Below are 11,487 nucleotides of genomic sequence, written 5' to 3' on the forward strand. Positions count from 1 at the left end.
TCATCAGGCTCTTTGAGCGGCTTGAATCGGAGCCTTTTTACCACTATGATTTGACTTCCGAATCGTAAGAATTTGACTATTTAACAAAACTATTTATAACTTCTATGTATTTTTTATGTAATTTAATTATAAAAAATTAAAGTAAAAAGTTGAAGCACACTAAAAGAAAAATTAATATTATATGTTTTTGTGTTTTTAATATTTTATTAAAATCTACAAGTATTTTTTTAAAATAAAATATTCATATAATTTTCCAAAATAAATTATTAGAGTGGTAGATTATTTAAATATATTTATACTGAGTTGTGGAGCTTACTCATATGGCTTATGGATTTAAAATAATTTAACTTTGTTGATAATAAAGGTAGAAATGTCAATAGCCAGCTCAAACAATTTAAAGATTGTAAATGCATATAAGAAATTCATAAAAATTTAATATTAATTGAAAGTTTGATGGAAGGCAACAAATAAGTTTTAAATATTTTATCACATAATACTTTACTACTCAATTTTATATTTTTCTAACATGTATTTATATCAATTCACAATCAATTAACCTAAAAATGTTAATGCTAAAAATGGTTAATTTAATAATAATAACAAATTAATGTATGAATGTATATATAAAACAAATTTAATGATTCTAAATATTGTCCATCTCTAACATATCCCACCGCTGCCACCATAAAAGTTTTATGGAAAGTTTAATGGAAGGCAACAAATAAGTTTTAAATATTTTATCACATAATACTTTATTAGTAAATTTTATATTTTTCTAACATGTATTTATATCAATTCACAATCAATTAACCTAAAAATGTTAATACTAAATATGGTTAATTTAAAAATAAAAAAACAAATTAATGTATGAATGTATATAAAAAACAAATTTGTGGCAGCGGAGGGATATACGATTTCAAATTAAATTAATTTATTTTCAAAAAATAAAATATAAATTAGATCAAATGGATCAATCAACTATGAGGAGAATTGTTAAGCTAGACATCAAACTACGGAGCTATCATGTATAATGGAAATGAACATTGGATTACTCTAAATGAAATAAATATCAAGTTACATATCATAATTCTGAAAGATTATAAATTTTATTGGATATCATGTAAGAAATTACAAATTAGCAATGAAACCATTCGAAATAAAATAAAAAAAATGATATAATTATAAGCACAAATAAAAATAATTATAAAATAAAGTACATATTTGATGAACTTAAATTTTTTTTTGAAATAAATTAAAATTTAATTAATATGAATTATCCTATTTGGAGTGAAGACAATATAAGTAATTATATTGACGAAGTAGAAAATTTTTTTTTAATTAATGAAGTTAGAAATAGCAGCAGAATATTAATTTATAAACTGCTTGATCATCTATATGTAAAGATGAAGGCATTTGAACCAAGAGACAGAGATTCAACTTTTGAGGAAGCTATTACAATATTGAAATTATTATGTAACTATAAAGTAAGAGCAAATATAAAAGTCAATGATACTAATATTAGAGAAAACATTAAAATTAAAGAAACTCTTATAATAAATTCAAAATGTGAAAATAATTATTGTGATGATTATAAAGACAATGAAATGTCTATAAAAGTCGATGATACTAATATTAGAGAAAACATTAAAATTAAAGAAACTCTTATAATAAATTCAAAATGTGAAAATAATTATTGTGATGATTATAAAGACAATGAAATGTCAACTAATGAAAATTTTCAGTATAATGACTTTAATAACTATGAAATTTTAAATAAAGAAAACTCTGATGATACAAATATAACAAGTAACACAAATGAAATAGATGAAATCTCTATATGGAAAACTTTAAATAAAATAGAATCCACGATTTATAGTAAAAAAAGTAATTGTAGGAACTGTGAAATCTTATTTATACTTAAGATGAAAGGATTTAAATTAAAAATCTCTTAAAGTTTTAAGGAGGGAGAAGTTATAAAAAAAGATATGATTAATAATATATCTCATTTAAATCTTTAATTTTGACTTTATCAATGGAAAATTATTTTTTGACATATAAAAATAAACAAAAAAAAAAATAAATATAAAAAAAACTATATAAAACTAAAATAAAAATAAACAAAAAATATATAAATAAAAAAAAAATGATATAAAACATTATAAATAAAAATAAAAAAAACGATAATAAAACGCAAAAAAATAATATAAAATATTGTATAAAACGCGACACAAACAAAAACATTAAAACGCGATTCTTTATACATTCTTACAAATTCAATATTATTTTCTAAATGATGATTATATTCAATTGGATCGATTCTTATGTTCAATTGGATCTATTCTTATAATTCCTAATTATTCTTGATTAACTAATAATAATGATAATGATTTGAAAAATAATAATAAAAAAAAATGATAATAATGACTATGGAAGGTGAACAAAAACAAATAAGCAAAGAGACGAAACGTTAATAACAAACCAACGAGGTGAAAACAAGCCAACGATAAAACGCGACAAAAGCAAGACAACGCTAAAAGATAAAAGCAAAGTGACATATGAAACGATAATAATAGTAAAAAATCAAGAACATCGGGACGATTTTTCGGCACTCAAAGAGACCTAGGCTGGATTTCTTTGGAGGGTGGAATGTTAGAGATGGACAATATCTAAATATGGTTAATTTAAAAATAAAAAAACAAATTAATGTATGAATGTATATAAAAAACAAATTTAATGATTCTAAATATTGTCCATCTCTAACATTCCACCCTCCAAAGAAATCCAGCCTAGGTCTCTTTGAGTGCCGAAAAATCGTCCCGATGTTCTTGATTTTTTACTATTATTATCGTTTCATATGTCACTTTGCTTTTATCTTTTAGCGTTGTCTTGCTTTTGTCACGTTTTATCGTTGGCTTGTTTTCACCTCGTTGGTTTGTTATTAACGTTTCGTCTTTTTGCTTATTTGTTTTTTGTTCACCTTCCATAGTCATTATTATCTTTTTTTTTTTTTTTCAAATCATTATCATTATTATTAGTTAATCAAGAATAATTAGGAATCATAAGAATAGATCCAATTGAATATAAGAATCGATCCAATTGAATATAAGAATCGATCCAATTGAATATAATCATCATTTAGAAAATAATATTGAATTTGTAAGAATGTATAAAGAATCGCGTTTTAATGTTTTTTTTTTTATTATTTGTGTCGCGTTTTATACAATTTTTTATATTATTTATTTTGCGTTTTATATCGTTTTTTTTATTTTTATTTATAATGTTTTATATCATTTTTTTTTATTTATATATTTTTTGTTTATTTTTATTTTACATTGAGTTTTATATAGTTTTTTTTTGTATTTATTTATTTGTTTTGTTTATTTTTATATGTCAAAAAAATAATTTTCCATTGATAAAGTCAAAATTAAAGATTTAAATGAGATATATTATTAATCATATCTTTTTTTATAACTTCTCCCTCCTTAAAACTTTAAGAGATTTTTAAATTTAAATCCTTTCGATTTCACAGTTCCTACAATTACTTTTTTTACTATAAATCGTGGATTCTATTTTATTTAAAGTTTTCCATATAGAGATTTCATCTATTTCATTTGTGTTACTTGTTATATTTGTATCATCAGAGTTTTCTTTATTTAAAATTTCATAGTTATTAAAGTCATTATACTGAAAATTTTCATTAGTTGACATTTCATTGTCTTTATAATCATCACAATAATTATTTTCACATTTTGAATTTATTATAAGAGTTTCCTTAATATTAATGTTTTCTCTAATATTAGTATCATCGACTTTTATAGACATTTCATTGTCTTTATAATCATCACAATAATTATTTTCACATTTTGAATTTATTATAAGAGTTTCCTTAATATTAATGTTTTCTCTAATATTAGTATCATCGACTTTTATAGACATTTCATTGTCTTTATAATCATCACAATAATTATTTTCACATTTTGAATTTATTATAAGAGTTTTCTCTAATATTAGTATCATCGACTTTTATAGACATTTCACAAAAATTATTTTCATTTTGAATTTATTATAAGAGTTTTCTCTAATATTAGTATCATCGACTTTTATAGACATTTCATTGTCTTTATAATCATCACAATAATTATTTTCACATTTTGAATTTATTATAAGAGTTTCTTTAATTTTAATGTTTTCTCTAATATTAGTATCATTGACTTTTATATTTGCTCTTACTTTATAGTTACATAATAATTTCAATATTGTAATAGCTTCCTCAAAAGTTGAATTTCTGTCTCTTGGTTTAAATGCCTTCACCTTTACATATAGATGATCAGGCAATTTATAAATTAATATTCTGCTGCTATTTCTAACTTGATTAATTAAAAAAAAATTTCTACTTCGTCAATATAATATATTGTCTTCACTCCAAATAGGATAATTCATATTAATTAAATTTTAATTAATTTCAAAAAAAAATTTTAAGTTCATCAAACATGTACTTTATTTTATAATTATTTTTATTTGTGCTTATAATTATATCATCTTTTTTTCTTTTTTTTTTATTTCAAATGGTTTCATTGCTAATTTTATTTTAAATGGTTTCATTGCTAATTTGTAATTTCTTACATGATATCCAATAGAATTTATAATCTTTCAGAATTCTTTGATATTTATCTTGATATTTATTTCATTTAGAGTAATCCAATGTCCATTTCCACCATTCCAGTGTCCAATGATACTTTTTCCGCTGCAGTTGATTGATCCATTTGATCTAATTTATATTTTATTTTTTGAAAATAAATTAATTTAATTTGAAATCGTATATCCCACCGCTGCCACCATAAAAGTTTTATGGAAAGTTTAATGGAAGGCAACAAATAAGTTTTAAATATTTTATCACATAATACTTTATTACTAAATTTTATATTTTTCTAACATGTATTTATATCAATTCACAATCAATTAACCTAAAAATAAAAACAAATTAATGTCTGAATGTATATAAAAAACAAATTTAATGATTCTAAATATTGTCCTAAACCACCTTTACAAATGTTTATATAAAAATCATAAAAAATATTTTATATTTACATCATATTTTATAAAAAAATATGGAGAAATAAAATAATAAAGCTAAAATAAAAAAATATTTGAGCAAATTTAATTGCATTATTAATTCCTCACTAAGTCTATTGTCAATGAAAACATTAAAAATTTAAATTATGATTGCCAACGATAATTTAATTTTTTTATCTTTATCAGAATTCAGAATTATCATTTAAAACGAATCAGGAAAAATATATCGGTTCAGTTATCTAAAATAATATTGCTTCAGTTTTATTCTATATATAAATTTACTTAAACAAAGTTTTTTAAAACCACTATTTTATTCTTTATACTAAAACGAGAAGTAGAGGATATTGTTTAAACTTATTTTGAATCAATGCCAATATTTTTTTAATATTGAGTTTTTAATGTTGGTTTTTACTTTCCAGCCCTATATTATATTTCTTATATTTTAATTTCATGATTAAGTCTTTCAAAATAATGTGAAAGAATACTTTTTTAATGTTTATTTTATAATACCCATGATTTAATATTCTATTATTAAATTAAAGTTTATTAATTCGTCTTTTTACCTTCATATACTTTTTTAGGTTTGAATTGCTGGACATTGAGATTGAAATATTTACGTTGGGTCATAATTTACATTTACAGAGTGTAGACTTTGTACACTTAATTTTCTTTATTGGTATAGAATATGTTTCAAATTGGCGACAGGGAAGGGTTAAATCATCTTCACCTGAAGAAATAAATACTATGGACATAATATTCTTAAAATAAATTATAAATATTAACATTTATTTTGAATTTTGATTGAGATATGTCATTGATAAACATTCGACTGAAAATTTAACAAGAATTTAAAACAGAAGGAATGGGGATTGATATGAATTAAAAATTCGGCTTAAGTTATTTATATTAAAAAATAAATAAAAGTAATTTTATAGTACAATAAAATATGTTTTTCTTTTTTTTAAATATTTTTTATGAAAAAACTTTAAGTAGCAAGTAACGTTTTGCATTACGGTTACTCAAAAAAAAAGAAATGCGTTACCGTTACGTTACCTCTAGAAGAAGGTAACAAATGGCTTTCCTTTTCTTCAAAAAAAGGTATTTTACAGCACTATTATCACTAAATGTCATTATATATATATTAAATATACTTATAAAATCTAATTTTTATGTGAATAATGCTAAATACGTCAACGAATTTCTTCTGGCTGAAAAAAAATGATGAATGACGTTCCTTTAATTTTTGACGAACTTTGAACGTGAGCGCGTTTTTTTTACGGTATCGTCCCTCTAATTCGTATGAAAATTTAGGAAATAGGTTTTTTGTCGTAATTGCAATAGTTCGTTCCCAAAAAAAAGCCAATTTGCAATAGTTCGTTCCCAAAGTAGTTTGTTCCCAAAATAATTATGAAAATCCAAGAGATTAATGCTAAATCGCAACAATTATCAATAAGAAAATTGGAAATTAAAGTATATATTATTTAATTTGCATATAGTAATTAATTTTTTTAGAAAACTAGTAAAAATAAAGATTGCATAATTTATGCAGGATATGATTATATCTTGCATAAATATGGAAAGAACGCTATATATTACACATGCAGAAGAAGATGTGGAGGAAGAGCTAAGTTTAGTAATACTGAATTTAGTATCACTGTAAAACATTTAGAAACATGCAAGCCAATTCAAAGTAAATAGTTATAAATATACCATATATTATCCAATTAATATTCCAATTTAGATGATTCTCTAAGTCTAGCTTCTTGTTCTCAAGGTCCATCTGTGAACCTCCCTGTTCAAGGTAAATAATTGTGATTTATAAATTATTTTAAATACTCAAATTATAGGTATAAATATTTTACCATATATTATCCAATTAATATTCCAATTTAGATGATTCTCTAAGTCTAACCTCTGACTTTCAAGGTCCATCTATGAAACTCCCTGTTCAAGGTAAATAATTGTGATTTATAAATTATTTTAAATACTCAAATTATAGGTATAAATATTTTACCATATATTATCCAATTAATATTCCAATTTAGATGATTCTCTAAGTCTAACCTCTGACTTTCAAGGTCCATCTATGAAACTCCCTGTTCAAGGTAAATAATTGTGATTTATAAATTATTTTAAATACTCAAATTATAGGTATAAATATTTTACCATATATTATCCAATTAATATTCCAATTTAGATGATTCTCTAAGTCTAACCTCTGACTTTCAAGGTCCATCTATGAAACTCCCTGTTCAAGGTAAATAATTGTGATTTATATTATTTTATATGCTCAAATTTTTATTTCTTTAAGACTCTGATTGCCCTAAGAAAAGATATATATCGATATCAACACAAAGTGATTTTTATAGCTAAATATTTCATATAAATATATTTTAGCTGACAATGCTCTATTAATGGACGCCTCTACACAGACAAATATATCATTATTTTCACCAAGTATAAAAAATTAAAAACTTAATTACTGAATCATGTGTATTTATATTATAGCATCAAATGTATGCACTGCAGAATGCCAAAGTAAAATATCATATATATATTTACAATAATTTTTTAAAGCTCTTAATCTACAAGTTTTGGACATCACAAATAGTCCAAGTAAATTTCAATTATATATTTGTGCCATCAATTTTTTAACAAAGTTATGAACCCAGAGGTAATGGAAGAAATAGATGCCCATAACAGAATTATCAATAGTCCAAGTAAATAGTATCTTATAGATATTTATATCATTTTTAAACATAGCTATCATTCTAAACAATCAATATAGTTTTATAACATCAAAAAACAACAAAAAAATGATATATTATAACAAATATTTATACAGCCATGATTTCGGCGACCTATATTACAAATGCCGAAAGAATACTTGTAAGGGTAGGGGTTAATTTGGGTCACATTTTACTGTGACCCAAACACATAACCACCTCGATGACAAGGAGTATTACCACTTTCTTGTAACAATAAATCTTCTAAAAGACCAAATAAATATACATACTCATTTGAGTATTCTAAAAATTTATCAAAAAGTCATGAGGACAAGAAAATTAGATTTATATTGTATAAATCATCCAAAGACTTTGCCAACATTTTTAGCGGTGAAATCTATAATGGGTCGAGTTGTTCAGTCAACTAGACCTTCATTCCCTATAAATAATTCCAGTATTATTTTACATGATGAACACAAATTAACAATTGATCGGAGACAGTTTTTATTTTTTAATAGTGAAGATAATAAAATATTTATTTTTACAACTTATAAACTTTTATCACGCCTATGTTTGGCTGAAAAAATTTTTTTAGACGGTACTTTTAATGCCTCTCCTAAATTATTTAAACAATTTTATACTATCTCTATTTTAATTAATCATACTTTAATTATTTGTGCATATATTTTATTGCCAGATAAATATAAAAATACTTATTTAAATATGTTTTTATTATTAAAAAATCATTGTTTATCTTTAGGGTTATTTTTTTCCCCCCGTTTTGCCACTATTGATTTTGAAATTGGCGTATACTTAGCCCTTAAAGCTGTTTTTCGCACTATTATAGTTAAGGGCTGTTATTTCCACTTCTGTCAGTGCGTTATTAGGCGCATTCAAGATAGTCATCTAACCCAACTATTTAGACAAAATATTGAAATAAAAAAAATTTTTCGAATTATAATGGCCATTCCTTTTTTGTTAGAAAGGGATGTGCAATTTTTAATTAACGATCTTCGGCGACAAGCTGAAGTTTTTAGAATAAATTCAATACATGATTTTTTAAACTATTTTGAAAATACTTGGATTAATTTTAATGCAAAATTTAAATATCAAATGTGGAATACATTTGATATTAGGGGCGTGAGGACGAATAACCATGTGGAAGGGTTTCATCGTTCATTAAGGGAATACATTCCTTATTCGCATCCTAATATTTATCTCTTTATTGACACCATAAAAATTATAGAACAAGATATGAACTTGAAATTAATCCAATTAGATGATGGCAGAAAGGTTACGGAAAGAAAAAAAAAATATTGTATATTAGACGATAAAATTAAGGAAAATATAATACTATACTGTGGAGGTTTTTTTACCCCTATAGAATATTTGGAGAAAATATCAAAATTTTTATATTCAAAAAAATCAAATCACTCTAATTTTTCTGCCATTGTCTAACTATATTGTTTTATATTGTCAATAAAGGATAACATTACTATTAATCCGAGTATTTATAGTCGGGTTTGACAGAGGTGGTATACGTCATTTTCAAAATTTATAGTTTTTAATTTTTTTTTTACATATACCTTATCATATTGTTTCGTCATCGACATTTTATTTATATAGTTAACACGCACTAAACCATTTTTAATAAATTTCCATACCATGTTTTAATCATATTTATATAGCGCTATACTAATATGTTAACTTATTATAATCGCAATGGAAATATATTATTTTTAATATTGTTTACAAAATATATATTATATATTTAAAATTTTTTATGACATAAATAATAAATAAATCCCTAAAATTATTATTACTACTTTATGTTCATTCTTAAATAAGTTGAATTTTCTTACCAGGTAAAAGCGTGCCACTTAAATTTTAGAGTACTTATGATAAACTTCAATATTTATATAGTTTCAAAGCAGTGACGAAGCGTCAAATTCACTACTAGGGAAGCAATAGAATTTTTATTTTTAGTCAAACCATAAAAAGATTAAAATATATAAATAAGTATTTTTTGTTTTTGAGTAAAATGATCAAACACAGAATTATAATAGTTATTGCTAGATTTTAAATTTTTTAATAACTTTTTTTCAATCGAAGTCAAAAATATTTTTATCTTGTACTCAGTATCTTTTTGAAATTTTTAATAAGTATGATTTGAATATAATGGGAAATTTTTTATAAATATAATACTGCAATACCTTCATCAGCTCCAATTGAAAGGTTATTTAGTTTTGGCACAATGTTAAGTATGCCGAAACGGCAAAAGTCCAATTATAAATATTTGAAAAATTTGATTATCTTATAAAATAATGAATTTATTTTAAATACTCTTTTGCAAATTAATATTTCAACTCCCATTAAAAATACTAGTCTCCCTTCATCTATGCTAAGAATGGGCTAATACTAATATTAAAATACCTGATTATTATAATCAACTCATCATTAAATATTTTAGTAATTGTAAATATTCATTCTTATTATATGAATGTTATGTTCTTCACAAATAAATAATAAAAACTGTATTTTACAAACTATTCTAATTTAATTGGTAATGATAACTTAGAAGTATAAAAGATACAAGTATCTTTTATCTTGTATCTTTTTGATATTTTGAAAAAGATATTAGTATCTATATCTAAGATTCATTTTTTCACAAAGAATCTGTATCTAGATTCTTTTTCCGGATGACCTGCCCAACTCTGGGTATTGTTTATAATTAATAGGCGTCATGTCTAAGCAAGGACTTATAAATTCCTTTGCATGATAAGAATATCCTTCAAATCTTGAACTGATATCTATAGATAATGGGAAAAAAATTTCTATATATGAGTTTTAATATTATATATATATTTTTTTATTATATTAGTCTTAATATTTTTATAATATATATTTATTTAAATTATATGCTCATACATATAACATAAGATTTGCATCTAAATATTTTTATTTTTTAGATAAAAAGGCGTTAAATAAAAGTATATCAAAATGTATCTTAAAAAGTATCTATAAACAGATACCTTTGAAATAGTATATAGATGCATATACTTTTTATACAACTCTTATAATCATAATAAATTTTCAATAACATAATTACAATTATTAAACATTAATTAAGTAAGGAAAAAAAATATAATAAAAAAAATAAGAATTTTTTTATTTTGCTTCGTCACTGATTTAAAGATATATTTATAGTATAATCATGCTGTCTGTTATATATTAATAGATCTAGAAGAGTTTTCTAAAATATTGTAAATTATCTGCAATTTATAATATATTATCTTAATTAATTAAATTTTTTAATATATTCTTTTCTATTATTAATATAAAATATGATCATATATTTTATATACAATTATTATAATATTAATTGTATATAATCTATATTAATTACCATTTAGCAATTTACATTTATATTTAATTTTATTTAAAATAAAAAGTATATTTTAATTTATTTGTCTAATCTGTTACATCATTTCAAAATTATACAAATATTAAAATCGCTTCAAATATATTTGTGGCCATTTTAGGTCATTTGACGTTTTTTCATAAATGTTCATACGATCTGGTGGACCCTAACCTTTTTTTACGCATTTGATTTTTACTTTCGTTCAATTTTAGAAAATTATCTTATTTTTATTCATTTGAAAATAAAAATGTTAATCCAAATTTTTAA

At 22.7% G+C, this 11,487-nt stretch overlaps 1 protein-coding gene across 9 annotated transcripts; it reads left to right on the top strand.

Annotated features, from left to right (window-relative positions):
- Window positions 1-6,415: 6,415 nt before the first annotated feature.
- On the top strand, window positions 6,416-9,514 carry LOC135931209 (uncharacterized). 9 transcript variants are annotated; one of them, XM_065468153.1, is made up of 12 exons: window positions 6,416-6,543; window positions 6,586-6,763; window positions 6,815-6,874; window positions 6,967-7,026; window positions 7,119-7,178; window positions 7,271-7,330; window positions 7,385-7,429; window positions 7,471-7,530; window positions 7,582-7,611; window positions 7,651-7,689; window positions 7,734-7,793; window positions 7,837-9,514. In XM_065468153.1, the coding sequence occupies exons 1-12, from the start codon at window positions 6,481-6,483 to the stop codon at window positions 7,977-7,979; spliced, it is 858 nt and encodes a 285-aa protein (XP_065324225.1). In that variant the 5' UTR covers window positions 6,416-6,480; the 3' UTR covers window positions 7,980-9,514. The 9 variants fall into 9 exon arrangements, with proteins under 9 accessions (XP_065324225.1, XP_065324227.1, XP_065324230.1 ...); XM_065468155.1 differs by lacking the exon at window positions 7,385-7,429; XM_065468158.1 differs by lacking the exon at window positions 7,271-7,330.
- Window positions 9,515-11,487: the final 1,973 nt, after the last annotated feature.

The sequence above is a fragment of the Gordionus sp. m RMFG-2023 genome, chromosome 1 (assembly GCF_954871325.1).
Source record: "Gordionus sp. m RMFG-2023 chromosome 1, tfGorSpeb1-WG-v2, whole genome shotgun sequence".
In the NCBI taxonomy this organism is placed as follows: Eukaryota; Metazoa; Nematomorpha; class Gordioida; order Chordodea; family Parachordodidae; genus Gordionus; species Gordionus sp. m RMFG-2023.

Excerpts from the sequence above, each read along its gene's own strand:
- LOC135931209 (XM_065468153.1), top strand. The coding sequence starts at position 6,481 with ATGAAAATCCAAGAGATTAATGCTAAATCGCAACAATTATCAATAAGA. Across the intron at positions 7,430-7,470 it reads TATATCGATATCAACACAAA|CTGACAATGCTCTATTAATG; the intron begins GTGATTTTTATA and ends AATATATTTTAG. Across the intron at positions 7,612-7,650 it reads ATGCACTGCAGAATGCCAAA|CTCTTAATCTACAAGTTTTG; the intron begins GTAAAATATCAT and ends AATTTTTTAAAG.